Below are 20,013 nucleotides of genomic sequence, written 5' to 3' on the forward strand. Positions count from 1 at the left end.
CTATTTGTCTGTCTCTGTCTGGCTCATTTCACTTAACATAATGCCCTCCAGGTTCATCCATGTTGTGCAAATAACAGGATTTCCCTCTTTTGTGAGGCTGAATAATATTCTATTGTATGTATATATACACTACATCTTCTTTATCCATCCACCCACTGACAGACACACTTAGGTTGCTTCCATACTTGTGAATAATGCTACAATAAACATGGGAGTTCAGATATCTCTTTAAGAAATCATTTTGTCTCCTTTGGATATATACTCAGAAGTAGCACTGCTGGATCACATGGTAGTTCTATTTTTAATTTGTTGAGAAATTCCATACTATTTTTCACAGTGGCTGTACCCATTTACATTCACACCAACAGTGTACAAGGGTTCTTTTTTTATCCATATCCTTTCCAACATTTGTTATTTCTTGTCTATTTGATAACAGACATCCTAACAGGTATAAGGTGATCTCTCATTGCAATTTTGATATGTATTTATCTGATTAGTGGTATTGAGCACCTTTTCATGTACCTGTTGGACGTTTCTATGTCTTCTTCGAAGGAAAAAAAAAAAAAGTCTATTCAGGTTCTTTGCCCATTTTTTTTTCTTTTGTCCACCACGTATGTCTTGTGGGATCTTAGTTCCCTGACCAGGGACTGAACCCGCACCCTCAGCAGTGTAAGTGCAGAGTCCTAACCACTGGACCACCAGGGAATTCCCCTTTTGCCCATTTTTTAATTGGGTTGTTTCTTTTTTGCTATTGAGTTGTAGGAGTTCCTTATATATTTTGGGTATTAACTCCATATCAGATATTTGCTTTGCAAATATTTTCTCCCATTCCATAGGTTGCCATTTCATTTAGTTGGTGGTTTCCTCTGCTGTGCAGAAGCTCTTTAGTTTAGTCCCATTTGATTAGTTTGACTTTTGTTGCCTTTGCTTTTGGTGTCAAATCCAAATAAATCACTACCAAGACCTGTGTTAAGGACCTTAGCACTATGTTTTCTTCTAGGAGTTTTAGGGTTTCAGGTCTTACATTCAAGTCTTATTCCATTTTGAATTGATTTCTGTGCATGCTGTAAGATAGGGATCCAGTTTCATTCTTTTGCATATGGATATCCAGTTTTCTGAGCACCAGTTATTGAAGAGACTAAACCTTTCTCCATTGCATATTCTTGCCTCCTCTGTTGGAAATTAGTTGACAGCATATGCACGGGTTTATTTCTGGGCTCTCCATCTATGTATCTATATTTTTCTGATCTACATCTCTGTTTTTAGGGCACTACCATGTTGTTTTGGTTACTAAAGCTTTGTAACACAGTTTGAAATCAGGAAGTGTGATGCCTCCAGCTTTGTTCTTTTTTCTCAAGATTGCTTTAGCTATTCTGGGTCTTTAGTGGTTCTGTGAATTTAAGGATTGTTTATTCTATAAAAACTGACATTGGGATTTGGACAGGAATTGTACTGAATCTGTAAATTGCTTTGTCTAGTAGGGACATTTTAACAATATTAATTCTTTCAATCCATGAACACAGATTATCTTTCCATTTACTTGGGTCTTCTTCTATTACTTTCGTCAATATTTTAGTTTTCAGAGTACAGATCTTTCATCTATTTGACTGAATTTAATCCTAAGTATTTTACTATTTTGATGCTATTGAAAATGGGACTGTTGTCTTAACTTCTCTTTCTGATAATGTGTTGTCAGTGTATAGAAAAGCAACTGACTTTTTTATATTGGTTTTGAATCATGAAAATTTACTGAATTCATTTATTAATTCTAACAGTTTTTGGTGGAATCTTTAAGGTTATCTATGTATAATATCATGTCATCTCCAAGTAAAGGCAATTTTACTTCTACCTTTCTGATTTTATTTCCTTTTCTTTCCTAATTGCTCTGGCTAGGACTTCTAATATCATGTTGAATGAAAGTGGTGAGAGTGGGTATCCTTGTCTTGTTCCTGATCTTAGAGGAAGACCTTTCATCATTTCACCCTTGAGTATGCCGTTAGCTATAGGCATGTCATATATGGCTTTTATTATGTTGAAGCACATTCCTTCTATACCTAATTTGTTGAGTTTTTATCATGAAAAGATATTTAATTTTGGCAAAAGCTTTTTCTGTATCTACAGAGATGATCATACAGTTTTTATCCTTCATTTCGTTAATGTCATATATCACATTGATTGATCTGCATATGTTGAACCATCCATCCTAGATTTACCCCAGGAGTAAAACCCACTTAATCATGGTGTATAATAATTCTTTTAATGTACTACTGATTTTGGTTTGCAAATATTTTGTTAAGATGTTTTCCATATATGTTTATTATGGATATTGGCCCATAGTTTCTTGTAGTGTCCTTTTCTGACTTCCGTCAAGGGTAATACAGGCCTCATAAAATGAATTTGGAAATGTTCCCTTCTTTTCTATTTTTGGGAGGAGTTTAAAAAGGATTGACATTAATTCTTCTGGAAGTGTTTGGTAGAATTTACCAAGGAAGCTATCTGGTCTTGGACTTTTCTCTGTTGAGAGGTTTTTGACTACTGACTCAATCTCCTTACTAATAACTGGTCTGTTGAGATTTTCTACTTTTTCATGATTCAGTCTTCTTGGTAGGTTTTATGTATCTAGGAATATACCCATTTCTTCTAGGTTATCTAATTTGTTGGCATATGATTACTTATAGTAATTTCTTACGATCCTTAGTATTTATGTTCTCGGTTGTAATGTCTCCTCTATCATTTATAATTTTATTTATTTGAGCCTTCCCTTGTTTTTTCTTATTAAGTCTAGCTAAATATTTGTAAATTTTGTTTACCTTTTCAAAAAAACAGCTCTTAGTTGCACTGATCTTTTCTTTTGTCTCTCTAGTTTCTATTTCATTTGTTTCCACTCTGATTTTTATTTTCTTTTACTAATTTTGGACTTTTTTTTTTCTAATTCCTTGAGGTGTAAAGTTAGGCTGTTTATTAGATATTTTTCTTTTTTCTTAATGTAGGTGTTTATTGCTATAATCTCCCCTCTTAGAACTGCTTTTGCTACATACCATAGGTCTTGTTATACCATGTTTTCTTTTTCATTTGTCTCAAGATATTTTCTGATTCCCATTGGTTATTTCTTCTATGACCCATTGGTTATTCAGAAGCATATTCAGTAGATTGTTTAATCTCCATTTTTTTAATCCAACAAAAAACTCAATTACTCCCACCCAGGATTTTGAAACGTTTAATCAAAACAGAATCTGGGGCCTCCCTGGTGGCGCAAGTGGTTGAGAGTCCGCCTGCCGATGCAGGGGATGCGGGTTCGTGCCCCGGTCTGGGAGGATCCCATGTGCCGCGGAGCGGCTGGGCCCGTGAGCCATGGCCGCTGAGCCTGCGCGTCCGGAGCCTGCGCGTCCGGAGCCTGTGCTCCGCGGCGGGGGAGGCCACAACAGTGAGAGGCCCGCATATCGCAAAAAAAAAAAAAAAAAAAAAAAACAGAATCTGGCATTTTAAAAGTTAGGTTTACAAGCTTGACACATTCTTAATATTAGCAACTTATCTATTTGTACATTGTCTAAGAAAATGAGGTCTATGAAGACATCAACAAGATATTTAAGAGTTCATTATAAGCTACTGTACTTTGCAAGTAAGTATGCAATTTAACTATAATAAACCACTATAAGCAAATTTAACTACATAAAAATATTAGTTAAATGAAATTCTATGGAAATACACGTTATACTTACAGCTGTTTTTCAGTGAGATTCTTACCGCTTTCTTCCCCTTTGTGGTCAGAAAGATCTTTGATATGATTTCAAATTTCTTAAATTTAAGATTTGTTTTGTGGCCTAACATATGATATATCCCATAGAATGTTCCATGTGCACATGAGAAGAATGAGTATTCTGCTGGTATTGGATAGGATGTCCTAAATATGTCTGTTAGTTCCATCTGGTCTACATGTAGTTTAAGTCTGTGGTTTCCTTATTGATTTTCTGTCTAGGTGATATATCCACTGTTGAAAATGGGTACTGAAGTCCTTTTCTATTATTTTATTGCTATTTCTCCATTCAGATCTATTAATATGTGCTTTATTTAGGTGCTCCAAGTTGGGTGCATAAATATGTACAAGTGTTATATCCTCTTGATGAACTGACCCCTTTATCATTATATAATGATCTTCTTTGTTTCTTGTTACAGTTTATGGCTTAACATCTATTTTGTCTGAATTAAGTATAGCTAGCACTGCTTTATTTTGGTTTCCATATGGACAGAATAACTTTTTCCATCCCTTCACTTTCAGTCTGTGTGTCTTTATAGCTGAAAAGACTCTCTTATAGGCAGCATAGAGTTGCGTCTTGTTATTTTATCCATTTGGTCACCCTATGTATTTTGATTGGAAAATTTAGTCCATTTATGTTTAAAGAAACTATTCATAGGTATGGATGTTCTAATGCCATTTGGTGAACTGTTTTCCAGCAGTTTTGTAGTTCCTTTGTTCCTTTCTTCCTTTGTGATTTCATGATTTTCTACAGTGGGATGCTTTGAGTCCTTTCTCTTTATATACACTGTATATTTACTATAGGTTTTGCTTTGTGGTTACAAGGATGATTACATAAAATATATTATGGTTATAACTGTCTATTTTAATCTGATAACAACTTAATATCAAATGCATTGAAAAGCTCCACATTTCCTCCCAATATTTTATGTTTCTAATGTCACATTTTACATCTTTTTATACTGTGTATCATTAATAAATTATTGCAGTTTTAAACACTTTTGTATTTTAACCTTTATACTACAGTTATAAGTGATTTACCCACCACCATTACAATATTTGAGTATTCATATTAACTATATATTTACCTTTACCAATGAATTTTATACTTTTATATGTTTTCATGTTACTAATTAGCATCCTTTCATTTGAGCTTGAATAACTCCCTTTAACATTTCAGCTTTTGTTTGTCTAGGAGACTCTTTACCTCTCCTTCAATTCTGAAGGACAATTTTGCCAGGTAGTGTATTCTTGATTGGCAATTTTTTTCTTTCAGCACTCTGAATATATCAGCCCACTCCCTTCTGGCCTGCAAGGCTTCTGTTGAAAAATCTGCTGAGTATCTTATGTGGGTTCCCTTGTATATAACATGTTGCTTTTCTCTTGCTTCTTTTAAAATTCCCTCTTTGTCTTTAACTTCTGACAATTTAATTATGATGTGTGTCAGTGTGTCTCTCTTTAGATTCATCTTTTTTGGTACTCTTCAGCCTTCCTGGATCTGGATGTCTGTTTCTTTAACCAGGTAGGGAAGTTTTCAGCCATTATTTCTTTGAATATACTTTCTTTGTCCCTTTCTCTCTCTCTTCTCCTTCTTGGACAACTATAATGTGTATATTGGACTACCTGATGATATCCCATAAGTCCCTTAAGCTATCTTCACTCTTCGTTTTTCTTTTTGCTCCTCTGATGAATTCCACTGCCCTGCCTTTAAATCTGCTGATCCTGTCTTCCACTTCATCTAATCTGCTGTTAAACCCCTGTAATGATTTTTTTTTTTTTTTCGGTATGTGGGCCTCTCACTGTTGTGGCCTCTCCCGTTGCGGAGCACAGGCTCCGGATGAGCAGGCTCAGTGGCCATGGCTCACGGGCCCAGCCGCTCCGCGGCATGTGGGATCTTCCCAGACCGGGGCATGAACCCGTGTCCCCTGCATCGGCAGGCAGACTCTCACCCACTGCACCACCAGGGAAGCCCCCTGTAATGAATTTTTCAACTCAGTTACTGTATTCTTAAGCTCTGCGATTTGTTTGGTACATTTTTATATTTTCTATCTCTTCACTGAAATTATCATTTTGTTCATGCATTGCTCTCCTGACCTTCGTGAGCAATCTTTATGACCATTATATTGAATTCTTTTATTAGTTACATCATTTATCTCCATTTCATTAAGACCAGTTTCTGGAAATTTATCTTGCTCTTTGTTTGGAACATAGTCCCCTGTTTCTACATTTTCCATGACTCTTTGTGTTGGTTTCTTTATATCAGATAAAACATTCTTTTACTTTATAATGCACTGTGAAAACTTTGAGAAAATGTCATTACTGGGGCACGTTGGAACTGAGCAGTTGTACAGGATGGAACATCTGTCGGCAGATCTCAGGAAACTGGAAGCAAAGATTTTTCTTAGGTTTAAGGTTCGTAGTCCTGGAATTGTTCCTCAGAAGGCATTTCATAAGCTTCACTGTCAGGATCCAAGGGCATATCTTCCAGAATTCCTTCCTGGGGGGCTCCTTCTTCACTCGGGCTAATATGAAGGTGTCAGCAGGGCTGCACTTCTTTCTGGAGGTTCTAGAGTAGAAATCATTTCCTTGTGTGTTCCAGCTTCCTATGTTTGCCCACATTCCTTGGCATATGGCTTTTCACGGAAAGCCAGCAATGGCTGTTCCAGTCTTTCTCCAGTGTCATCACTTTACAGCAGACTATTTTATCTAGTAAAACAGACTGCTGTCACAGTCTTGTGTAGGAGATGAAGCTCATTAATTAGCCTAGCCTGACTTCCTGGTTGCCTCTTAAACGTCTGTGATTGTCCAACCTGCTGTCTTTGTTCACAGTTGCTCCCAGTAGTTGAGGGTATGTCATGACCTGTCAGTGTCCAAAAGGAGAGGATCATAGTCAGCACCTATACACAGGCTGATAAGAAGATGGACTGCCAGGCAACAGGTAAGGATGTATGTATGTAGTCAAACTGCTTCCAAGGAGCAACTGGGAGATGGACGTTTTTATCTGCTCCCTCTGTGCTGAGCCTGGATGTATAGCCACAGTGGGTGTTCCTGCCCCCATTTAAAAACTGTTTGTTTCTTTACTATAATCTTGTGGAACTTGTAAATGCAAGTCCCATAAGCTATCACAGCTGGGTGATGGAGGCCTGTCCCTTGGGTGGCAGATATAAAAGCTGGACTGCTAGATGTGTGGACAAGCTCCTTCCTGGGAGATACTTGCAAGCTGGATTTACTGTTGGAGTAAAGTTGCGGGGAGAAGGTGAGGAAAGTACCCATCAGCTCTTCTGGGGTCCGGAAGATCACAGTCAACACCTAGATGGTGGTAATTAGAAGCCAGACCCTCAGCCAACAGCTTGTGAGGTATGTAGTCAAACTCCTTCCAGAGAAAGACTGGGAGATGGGCATTTTTGCCTGCTCCCTCTGCACTGAAAGGTGGGGGCTAACCACAAATACCTCCATGCCCATTAACATATGCTTCTTTGTTTGCTATAGTCCCGTAGGACTTATGAATGCAAGATGTACTAGCTATCAGAGCTATGAGATTTAGGGCATATCCCTCCCTCGCATGGCAGCCATAAAAGTTGGGACACTAGATGTCTGTGCAAGGAAGATGCTGGTAACTTGGTTTTATTGTTGGAGTGAACCAGAAGTAGAAGGTTGGGGGTTTGTCCACTGACTCCCCCAGGCTCTGGGGAGGATCACAGCCAGTATACCCAGACGCATGCCAATTAGAAGCTAGACCTTCAGGCAGCAGCTTGTAAAGTATGTAGTCAACCTCCTTCAGAGAAAGACTGGGAGACAGGCATTTTTTCCTGTTCCCTCTATGCTGAGCCCTATGGGGACAGCCATGATGAATGCTTGTACTCACGCTATGCTCCCATTAAGAACTGCTTCTTTGTTTGCTACAGTCCTGTGGGACTCATGAATGCAAGCCCAGATGGCTTTCGGAGGTAGATGTTTTAGGAGCCCACTCCTCAGGTGGGAGTCTTTAAAGCCAGGGCACTAAATGTGTGGTCCAAAGCCTTCAATCCTCAGGGAGAAGCTGGGACTTGGGGGTTCCCTCCTGACCGTATGGCACTGGGCTGGGGATGGGGTTTATGGCAAGAATGTGTCTCAGTCTTTCCTACCTGTTTCAATGTGGGTATTTTCTCATTTGCCCAATGTGTAGGAGTCACTCAGCTACCTCCTGGATTTTTCTCAGAGGGTATTGCTCCATGTGTAGCTGTACATTCAATGCATCTGTGTGAGGAAGGAAATTCAGAAGCCTGCTATGTCACTATCTTGGTCCCAGTCCATACTGAGGTTTTGAATGTTCGTCTTCTTTTTTTTTTTTTAATTTTATTTATTTATTTTTCGCTGCATTGGGTCTTCATTGCTGCACGTGGGCTTTCTCTACTTGCAGCGAGTGGCTGCTACTCTCCGTTGCAGTGTGTGGGCTTCCCATTGCAGTGGCTTCTCTTGTTGCGGAGCATGGGCTGTAGGCATGCAGGCTTCAGTAGTTGCAGCACGTGGCTTCAGTAGTTGTGGCTCATGAGCTCTAGAGCACAGGCTCAGTAGTTGTGGCACACAGGCTTAGTTGCTCCATGGCATGTGGGATCTTCCTGGACCAGGGATCGAACCCATGTCCCCTGCATTGGCAGGCGGATTCTTAACCACTGTGCAACCAGGGAAGTCATGTCTTCATTCTTTTCAGTTGAGAATTCTATTTCAGTCTGGTTTTTTAAAGTTGATAATATTTCATTATTTGGTATAGAGTAATATTTATATTATGATCCATTTAATTCATAGAACTTGACCCAGGGTTTCTTCCTCTGAGATACTGCCAATACAATAACAGTAATAATGTATTTCCATGCATTTATTTCTGTAAATAAATCATATCTAGACCTTTTTCTATAGGGAGAATAAGGTAATGTCAGCTACTCACTCAAAAAATATTTATAAAAACCGCAATGCAATATCACCACATACCTATTAGAACAATTAAAATAAAAAATAGTAACAATAGTTAATGCTATTGAAGCTGCAGAGAAGCTGAATCTCTCAAAACACTGCTGCTAAGAATCTGAGAAAAATAGCCTGGCAGTTTCTTGCAAAATTAAATATGCACTAACCACATAACCCAGCAATCGTACTCTTGGACATTTATCCTAAAAAATGAAACCCTATGTTCACACAAAACTTGTACACAGATGTTTATAACAGCTTTATTCCTAAAAGCAAAATACTGCAAACAAACCAAATGTCCTTCAGTGGGTTAAAGTTGAACAAACCCTGCACATCCATACAATAGAATACTACTCAGCCATGAAAAGATATGCAACATCCTTTGTTGACCTCAAGAGCATTAAATATAGTGAAAAAAGTCAACCTCTTCATCTTCCTCTGTGTGACACATATTTAAACTGTAATTAATCAATTATCTCTACAGGGTCTATCTCAGTCTACGAACATTTTTGCTACTGTGAATTAGTCTCTTAAGGATCCTCTCAAGGTGCTGACACAAATGAATCTCTGGACTTTTCACAAGGAATGCGTGATGAGCTGCACAACCTAAGAAAGCTTTTCCTTGGTATACAACATTATTAATAACATTTCTTAAGTTTGACTGCATTTGATTCGTAAAAATGATTTCCACACTTTAGCATATATTTCTTTCAGTATTTTCAATCTGTAATCTAGATTCTCTGAGTGCTTTGAGGATAGGAATAGTGTCAAAAGTTCCAGCAAAGTTCTTATGATTTTCACATTACACCTAAAGTTTATCAAAAACTTGGCATTTTTCCACGTGAAATTTTTTTAAGGTTTTAAAATTTGAAATTTGAATTTTTTTCTTTTTTTCTTTTTTTTTTTTTTTTTTGCGGTATGTGGGCCTCTCACTGTTGTGGCCTCTCCCGTTGCGGGGCACAGGCTCCGGACGCACAGGCCCAGCGGCCATGGCTCATGGGCCCAGCCGCTCCGCGGCACGTGGGATCTTCCCAGACCGGGGCACGAACCCGTGTCCCCTGCATTGGCAGGCGGACTCTCAACCACTGCGCCACCAGGGAAGCCCTGAAATTTTAATTTTTTATAATTATAAGCATACTTTTTTTAAACCAATGTATATCTTTAATTTTGCTACAAAAGCCCCTTGGAATATAAAATTTACTTAATTTTTACAGAAGATTTTGAAGGACTGCTATTTCATTTATCAATAGATTCCCCTTTAATGTCATTGTAATATTAAAAACTAAAATGATAGGAACACTTAAAATGTCCCATCCTTATATTCCAGAAGTGGGTTTTTCTACTACTTCAACCATGTCATCAACTCTGTCCCCTGAGTTTCACACAGCTCTTAGTCCCAATCAACTCAACGTATAACCTTCTTCCAGGGCAGTAAATCTTAACCCATTTCTTTAAGGTGGATTTACCAGACGCCTACCTAGGAGGCAAACAATATCAGCTTTATTCTTCACCTTTTCCCTCCCTTGCTGTTCTCACACATAACAATATACACACAACACCTATTTTCTGCATTCGACTAAAGAGCTTAATAATTGAGACCAAAAAAAGGAAAACAAAGAAACTGCACAACCAATACCCACTTACCAGGGCTTCCCTGGTGGTGCAGTGGTTGAGAATCCGCCTGCCATTGCAGGGGGCATGGGTTCAATACCTGGTACGAGAAGATCTCACACACTGCGGAGCAACTAAGCCTGTGTGCCACAGCTACTGAGCCTGCGCTCTAGAGCCCACGAGCCACAACTACTGAGCTCGCGTGTCACAACTACTGAAGCCCACACGCCTAGAGCCCATGCTCTGCAACAAGAGAAACCACTGTAATGAGAAGCCCGTGCACCAGAACAAAGAGTAGACCCACTTGCCAAAACTAGAGAAAGCCCGCGTGCAGCAACAAAGACCCAACACAGCCAAAAATAAAATTAAGTAATTAATTTAAAAATACTCACTTATCAGTAAAGAACTCCAAAATACCATTGAAATTAAAGAATAATTGTAGAGATTAATTAATTAAATAGATCTTAGGATAGAAGTGGTAATAGGAGAGACAAAGGGTAGCAGACAGTAGATTCATGAAAGAAAAAGCAGTGAGCAGAAGATACACAGGGAAGGCAGTGGCCTTCTTTTGTTATATGCCTGTTACATATTGAATTTTCTCCTCAAAACTTAAAAAGAAACACAAAACAGGCAAACACATAAAAATCAATAATTGCACAGACAATGACAGAAATTTCATACTTGTATGGTGATGGCCAAGTACTGGGATCCTGAAGCACCACTCCAAGGGCATAGAGGACAAGGGTCTGCAAAAAAAAATTACTCTAGTTATTCAAGGTCTAACAGAGACAAAATGATGCCCAGAAAGCCAACTTATCTAAATGCTCTTTTAATATAGATAGTGAATACAAAATACAAAATAAAATAATAGAAGAAAACACAGGCCATTATTTTGGTGATCTCATAGTGGGAAGGATGAGCATGTCACAAAATATCGAAGCCATAAAGGAATAACAGACTTCACTACGTGAAAATTTAAAACCCGTATCCAGTAAAAATAAAACAAAAAACACACCATAAAACAAGTAGAAGATAAATAACAGACAGGAAAAAAAATTTGCCATATAAGTGACAGAATTAATATGTATAATATACAAAAAGACAATATAAACTCACCAGAAAGAAGTTAAAGGAAATACAAACTTTTAATATATATATGAAAAGCTGTTCAATCTCTCCAATGATCAGGGGAAAGCAAATTAAGAGACAATTTTTCATATAAGATTCATAAATCCAGATGTGGTAAGAATATGGAGAGGAAAAGCATTCTCATACACTGTTGCTCAAAGTATAAATTGCCTTTTAGAGGGCAATTTAAATTTTACACACATGTGCTGTCTGGCCCCAAAACTCCTTTTCTAAGGCTCTCCCAATACCAGTACAAGTATACAATTTGTAATAATGAAAAAAATTAACGTCAATCTAAATTTCCATCAATGGGGACTGCTTAAATAAATTATGGTACATTCATACAATGCAATACTATGAATCCATTAAAAATAATGAGTTGGATCCATAGTAAGTGCCAGTTGTATCAATTGCCATGGTACACTCAATAAAAGAAGAAAATTAAAGAATATATAAAGAGCACTCTTTCACATATGAATTTGGTTTTTAAAATACATATGTAGGGCCTCCCTGGTGGCGCAGTGGTTAAGAGTCCGCCTGCCGATGCAGGGGATACGGGTTCGTGCCCCGGTCTGGGAGGATCCCATATGCCGCGGAGCGGCTGGGCCCGTGAGCCATGGCCGCTGGGCCTGCGCATCCGGAGCCTGTGCTCCGCAACGGGAGAGGCCACAACAGTGAGAGGCCCACATACCGCAAAAAGAAAAAATAAAATAAAATAAAATAAAATAAAATACATATGTATACATGTATATACACACACAGAGTAATATACATATACAGAAAAAGACCTACAAAATAAACACTAAACTATTCACAGTAGTACCTGTGGAGAAAGGAGCCTTTCTTTTATATTGTTTGAACTTTAAAACAAGCACATATTATTTTGTCATTTAAAACACTTGTCTTTGATTTAACAATAGGCAACATTTATTGGACACTTTAAACAATAAAATTTAAAAACACACACTAACAGAGTTGAAAAGAATAACTGAATGGGTTAAGTATACCAAATGTTTCCTACCTCCCCAGGAATGATAAATTTGTCGATCTTTCCTTCAATATCTTGAAGCCGGGCAGAAACTGGGGTCAGTCTGGCAGTCCGAACAGTTTCACAAAGTACTTGCCGACAATACCTGTTAAAAAAAAATTTTTTTTTTTTGAAGATCTTTATTTTGGGAGAGGCAGTTTGAAATGTATATAGATTTTAAAGTGTCATTCAACAATTTTCATAACCTTCCTAATTTGAAATAGTCATATCATAATTCTTATTTGCTTAAAATACATTATATATTTAGAGGTATATAAAGTCCGGGTGAGTAAGGATTTAAACAAATAAAAACAACTTTAAAAGTACCAGAAGAAAACTCGAAACAATATTTTCTAAATTTTTGAGTAGAAACGTCTTTTTTTTTTTTTTTTTTTTTGCGGTACGCAGGCCTCTCACTGTTGTGGCCTCTCCCGTTGCGGAGCACAGGCTCCGGATGCGCAGGCTCAGCGGCCATGGCTCACGGGCCTAGCCTCTCTGCAGCATGTGGTATCCTCCCAGACAGGGGCACGAATCCTTGTCCGCCTGCATCGCTGCATCGGCAGGCGGACTCTCAACCACTGCGCCACCAGGGAAGCCCCCAGCGTCTTTTATTTTTAATAAAGGATTTAATAAAAATTTTAATAGAAGACTTTTCTACTTAAAAATTATAAAAATACTGAAACAATGAAGGATACCATAAAGAAAAACACAAATATTGAATGATATGACTATGCAAGTTTTTTTTTCATACTTGCAATCATAAGTAAAATTAAAAGCTAAGTAGGAAAAATATTTACAGTAAATATATCCCTAATGCATCAAAGCTCTTTAAAAATTCATAATTAAAATGATCAAACACCCCCAATAGAAATTATGGACAGAAAATATAAAAAAGCAATCCACACACAAAAAAGAAAAAATGCAAATGGCCTGGAAACTAAGAAATGATACTCAACCTCATTAACAATGGAAAGATTGCCAATCAAAGCAAATTTTTTTACCTGCCACATTAGCAAAGATGAACAAGAGTACTGTCACAGACAAACACTAACAAAAAATAAGGAAAAGGACATCCATATTCAGTTGGTGGAAGTATAAATTGGTACAACCTTTCTGAAGGATAACTTGGCAATATATATGAAAATATGAAGTGTGCCTCCCAATGAGAATAAAAGCTAAAATGTATTGAAATCTTGCTATGAGCCAGTTCTGTTAAATACTTTCTATGCAGTACTCATTTAATCCTTATAAGAAACTCATGGATGCTATTATCTTTTAATTTTACAGATTTTAAAAATGAGGCAATTGTTTAAAAGTGCACAGCAGGTAAGTGGTATTGGTGGGATTCAAACCCAAGTCTGTTACTCCATAGCCCCTAATCGAAACACTACACTATTGCATATACTCTTAAATAATAATCTCATACAATGCAATACTATGCATCCATTAAAAATAACGAGTTGGATCCATAGTAAATGCCAGTTGAACCTTATTAATAGAAACAATCAGAAATATCAGCAAAGATGTAAGCATAGGAATGCTGATTTTTGTAATTTCTAAAAGCAACAAAAACAAGAGGAAACATCCTTTCCTCTTTGAACAAATATTTTTTGGGTACCTACTACATTAGAAGCACTGCATTAGATACTGAGCTACAACAGTGAACAAGACAGATACCCTCAAAGAATTTCGAAGTCTACTTGGCAGGGGAAGGGACGGAGGAAGGGACATCAAGAATGAACAATTAAAAAGGCACAGGATATTAAAAACGTAAATACAAAAAAAAAGCACAGTATAAAATAAATGTGGTTTATCATATGTGAATTATACTTCAATAAAGTTGATTAAAAAGATGGATGGCAAAGAAGTCAATGTCAGATCTCCTCAGCTTAGTTTAACATGGCTGTTCTGCACAACCAGTTGAGTGTATTCCTAGAAACACGGCTTCTTATTTAGGGTGCTATAGTCAGGAAGGCTTTGAAATTACTAGTGGAGCTGCTCCACTCCAGAAATTTCTCTGGTTGTTCTTTTTACTGACATCTGTTCTGGGTTCAGTGAATGCAATAGCTCGCAAATTATCTGATGGTATTAATTGGAATTTTATAATAGTTCTCTCCAGCCTCTCTTTAACCTCTATTTCCTCTGTGGCCATAAAGATAAGTAAAAGAAGTAAAAAAAAAAAAAAAAGGGCACAGTAACTGTTATGATAAAGGAAGTTCAGGATGTTAGGGGACACATGGCAAGAGCACCTAACTAGCGAAAGGACTTTGCAGAGAAATAAACACTTAGGCTGAGACCTGCAGAAAAAACTGGAGTTAGCTAGAGGAGAGAGGAAGAGAGAATCTCGACAAAAGCCAGAAGATAAAAAAGAATACTTTACATTTGAAGAAACAAAAGAATTTCAGTACAGCTGAATCCAAGGGTATGAAGAGACACAAGTAATGAGATAAGGTGGGAGAAGAATGCAAGGCCTAGTTCCTGAAATGCCTTATAAGCTAAGCTGGTGAGTTTAAATTTTATCTTAAGGGCAACCAGAAGTCACTGAAGGATGTTAAGTCGGGGAGTCTGATCAGATATGACTCCCCAGATATAGAAAGATGACTAGCACAGTGATTCTCAACTTTGGCTACACATTAGAATCACCTGAGAAGCTTCTGAAATTTTCTGATGCCCAGAGATTGTTGGTTTGGGATTGGTCACAGGTTATGTGTATTTTTAAAGTAGCTGAAGTGATGACAGTGTACAGTCACAGGCTCCAATAGCAATCTGGAGAATGCATAGGAGGGAAGCAGATCCAAGGCTGCTGAAATATCCCAGACAAGCTGATGGTGCTCTAGGCAGTGGGGGCAATGGAAAGAACTAAAACTAAACTTCCAACTAAATGTTGTTTGGAAAGTAAATCAACAGAACTTAGTCACTGACTGGATGTGGAGTTACTACGTATAGGAACACTGTCCACAGCACATTTAGAGAAAACATGGAATTTACGGAAGAGTTACATGTTTTGTATTTTTAAATGGTTTTAATTTTTTTGTGTTAAATACATATGTATATATGCATAGAAAAAGTCTGGAAAAACAATACAGATAATTAACAATTATTATCTCTTTTACAAAGGACACTCACCTTCCACTTCATATACTTCTGTATTATAAAAACTTCAAAAAACAAGTATGTGGGAGGGAAGGAGATGTAAGAGGGAAGAGATATGGGGATATATGTATAGCTGATTCACTTTGTTACAAAGCAGAAACTAACACACCATTGTAAAGCAATTATACTCCAATAAAGATGTTAAAAAATAAAAAAAATAAAAAATAAATTAAAAAAAACAAGTATGTATTACTTTTTTAATTGTAATAAATAAAGCTTCCTACATTTTAAAGAATTGGTAACAAAAGTCTCCCTGTGAAACCCATAGCTTTGAGTTCTTTCCAATGGCTGTATCCCTATCTTCTTTTCTATAGTTGAAAGATTATCCAAGGTAAGGTTGCTTGCTGCCCAGTCTCAGACTTCCAACCCCCTAAGAAGTCACAGCTGTTATTTTTTAAAATCTTTTAAATTAAGGTACCACTTACATATAAAAAAAAGTATCTAGGGGCTTCCCTGGTGGTGCAGTGGTTGAGAGTCCGCCTGCTTATGCAGGGGACACGGGTTCATGCCCCGGTCCGGGAAGATCCCACATGCTGCAGAGCGGCTGGGCCCGTGAGCCATGGCCGCTGAGCCTGCGCATCCGGAGCCTGTGCTCCACAACGGGAGAGGCCACAACAGTGAGAGGCCCGTACCGTAAAAAAAAAGAAGAAAAAGTATCTATTTTACCTGTACAGTTTGATGAATTTTAGTAATTGTATATAATTGTGTGAACACAACCACAAAAAAGATACAGAGCATTTCCCTCACCCTGAAAAACTTTCCTTGTGCTCCTCTGTAATTGACCCCCTCCCCATTTCTGGCCCCAGACAACCACTGATCTACTTTCTATCACAAGTTTTGCTTTTTCTAGAATTTCACCTAAATGAAACGTATTATAGGCAGTTTTTGTGTTTGATTTTTTTTTACTTAGCATAAAGAGATTTATCCGTGTTGCTGTGTGTATTGATATTGTGTTACTTTTCATTACTTGGTAACATTTCCTTGTATGGATATAACACAATTTATCTATTTACCAGTTGATGAACATTGGGACTACTTCCAGTTTTTGCTATTATAAATAGTATTACTATAAATGTTTGCATACAGGTCTCTGTGTGGACATATGTTTTCATTTCTCTCGGGTAAATGCCTAGGAAAACTGCTGGGTCATATGGTATGTTTAACTTCATAAGATCCTGCCACACTGTTTTCTAACAGAACTGTACCATTCTGCATTTGTACCAACAAGGTGTGGATGTTCCACTTATTAGATATCACTGATACTATTTTATACAGGCTCATGTAAAGGTTTCCCAAAAGTACCTTAAGATTTTAAAAAGCAAGTTAAGTTATCCATTAAAATCTGTATGTAAATACTTTAAGTCCTGTAAAAATATATAGCTCTCCTAGATATTAGCATTAGCTTTAAATTAGATAAACCGATTCAAATTTACCCTTTAAAGATCTCCTCTTTCCTTTTATTGTGTTCTTACCTGAGCTCCTCAATATTCTCTGGAGTTACAGGTCCCTTCCCAAAAACTTGGTCTATCTCTTCATATAGTTTTTTCTGAACTTCTTCATAGGTGGTTAAAAAACAGACTGCCCAGGTACACACTAAGCGAAAATTTATATTAATAACAATGAAAGCAGCTAATTCATAGTTTGGGTGCAGAATAAGAAACAAATTTATTATTTTTTGATATTTTCCTTTTTTTCTGATACAGAAGATACGTAAATGCTACTAAAAGATAAAACAAGATTGTTCACAAAATTTGTACTTCATTGAACAGAACATGAATATTTACAGAATATTCCCAAAAAGAGATAGTGAAATCTAGATTTCTTTCTTAAAACTGGCAAGTAATCAAAGGCACTTAATACATTTTACCTTAGATAAAATAGTAATGATAATAAATAAACTTCACATCTGGGGAAGTGTTAAATGTTGATAACTGTGATGAACTGTTTGGTTCAATCGACCTCATAAAAGCAAAAAATTGATTTATCAATTTCCTCAGGAGCTTTAATTAAATGATTCATACAAATCAAAGTAGCAGGAGATTTACCTACAAATCATTACTCCAAATTTTTACTTGTAAAGGTAGATACACTGGTTCAAGAACTGAGACTGATTATTGCTTAGGACAGTGGTTCTCAAAACTCTTCTGGGAGGTGGCTGATGGCACAACCCCACCATCCACAGATCCTGACTCAGTAGGTTTAGGGTGTGGTCCAGGGATCTATATTTCTAACAAATACCACAATTATTTTTATGAACACCAACACTGGAAGATCACTAGCTTATGGCTTACTTTTGCTTAAAATGGCTATGGATTATAATCACTGGGGAAATCAAAAGGTAAGAAAATTAATTACATGATGAACATAAAACAGAGGAAACAGAGTAGTTATATTCCCTTTAGGAATCCACTGGGATTACAACTGTTCAAATGGAACCATCCAGACACATAACATCTCTTTCCCTAGACCATGCTTGATATGACTCTATGTACAGCTCTACTTTTTCTATGTCAAGTACTTCTTAAAAGGCATTTAATAATTTCTACTTCCGCTTATTAATTATCTCTTCCCTGAGCTAAAGGGCTGGCTTAAATTTATCTCAAAGTTAATATTTTTAAATGTTCACCTAAGTCACTTATCATCCAATTCCAATGCCTGGAAAATACATAATTCACTTTCTGCACTAAATATTATTATCAATAAAATCAACAGCTACCTCATGCTCAATTACTTTGATAATTTACTCACACCCAGAGTTCATAAAACACATAGGAGTAAGCGGACCTTAACTTTTTCCTACATATGTTTCTTTATTATGGCTTTTGAGTGAACTGCAGAATTTCTATTTCACAAGTGATATGAAAACTTACACGGACAGTGTACAATATGTACATGTATGCAATTTTACAAAAATATGTAGTAATATATAATATTGAAAGATTTAGCACAAGGATTTGCGTACAGTAGGCACTCATATACACTGATGGACTAGATTATCACTTAAAATTAATTTAACTGTATACGCTTAATAACCTCAAACATTGGTTCTTTTGTACAACTCTATTAAAGAGTATGACAGAGGGGATAGCTTTAAAATGGGATTTTAAGCCACTTAATGTTCTTTAATTATACTATTGAATCAAGACACCATTTTATAGTTGAAAGATACCTTGGAGGTCACCCTTATTTCAGAAAAGGAAAGAAATGCAGAGTTCAGTATCTTGCTCTAGGCTAAGACTTGCTAAGTCGCAGAGGAGGGACTTTAATTAAGGTTTCCTGCCGATCTTGACTCTCAAAATTTCAGAGGTGCCTTAAAAAATAACCAACCCACATGCAAAGAAATAGCAATATTCTGAAAATTCCCCCTAAAAACTGCAAAAAAGATTAAAATATTAAATCAACCTTGGAAATGGTAACTTTTTATGGTATCCAGAGTATAACTGATGCAGATTTTTTGAAGGTCTTTAGCAAAGATATATTTTAATGTAATAAAATTTTAAACAAGTATTTAAAAGGTTTGATACATTATTTTTGACACATGCTTACCTAAATTCCATTTAATCTATAATATCTGGACATGTCTAGATATCAAAAATTTTACAAAGAAGAAATACAGGAAGTTTACATTTATACTCATCCTTTTTAAAATTTTCTTAAACAGAAAGAGTTGTGAATGAAATCCTTCAAGTTAATATAAATTCTTTAGATTTTAAACTGATGTTTTAATACCTCCTTTAGCATTTTATGTCAGTATATTTTTATGGATATACAAATTTTTACAAATACTGTATAAACAAATGGTAGTCTGATAAACTAAAAACCAGTAAGGAAACTAGAAATATATCACCCATTTTAGAATTTTGAATAATAATCACCTTCAATTCCACCAAGAGAAGAGTTCTTTTTAAATCATGATTTCTGTGGCCTATATCCTCTGTTGGTAGGTCTTAATAATAGCAGACTAGATTGAAGACAAAGTGAAAAGCCACAGCAGGAAATTGAAAAGCTCACAGCTCTGGCTGGGCACTAACTAGAATTCACAATCCATAAACTGTGTCAAGAAATTTATGGCAATGTTCAGAGGTGGCACAGAGCATCTGGGGTTTCAAAAAAAAAACAAAAAGGTGCCTGTGTGAATCAAGCCTTTCAAACAAGAATAAAAAAAGAAGAACAAAGGGAAATTATAAAGAGGTCTTGCAAACAGTGTTTCCTTTAGTTTAGAATGGCTTTATCCTTATATATTTTATAACCTATCTCAAACAAATCAATTTATACTTACATTTTGCAGTTATTATGCAACTGGCCAGAGAAAATATCATACTGTCTTCTAGGATCTAGGAAACAAAACTAAGTTTAGAAAGAGTGAAATGTAAGGTGGCCTATATTAGGCCCTAGT

General features: G+C 36.7%; 1 protein-coding gene across 2 annotated transcripts in view; it reads right to left on the reverse strand.

The window, feature by feature from the left end:
* The window catches only part of LOC132494671 (cytochrome P450 20A1), a 69,959-nt gene that overhangs the window by 11,908 nt on the left and 38,038 nt on the right, over window positions 1-20,013 (reverse strand). For both annotated transcript variants that reach the window (XM_060105895.1, XM_060105896.1), the window contains 4 exons: window positions 19,897-19,951; window positions 17,090-17,210; window positions 12,459-12,570; window positions 10,991-11,055 (listed from right to left, as the gene is read on the reverse strand). In XM_060105895.1, the coding sequence (XP_059961878.1) occupies window positions 10,991-11,055; window positions 12,459-12,570; window positions 17,090-17,210; window positions 19,897-19,951 (353 nt within the window). The remainder of the gene's footprint in view (window positions 1-10,990; window positions 11,056-12,458; window positions 12,571-17,089; window positions 17,211-19,896; window positions 19,952-20,013) is intronic.

Source organism: Mesoplodon densirostris, chromosome 8, assembly GCF_025265405.1.
Source record: "Mesoplodon densirostris isolate mMesDen1 chromosome 8, mMesDen1 primary haplotype, whole genome shotgun sequence".
Classification (NCBI taxonomy): domain Eukaryota; kingdom Metazoa; phylum Chordata; class Mammalia; order Artiodactyla; family Ziphiidae; genus Mesoplodon; species Mesoplodon densirostris.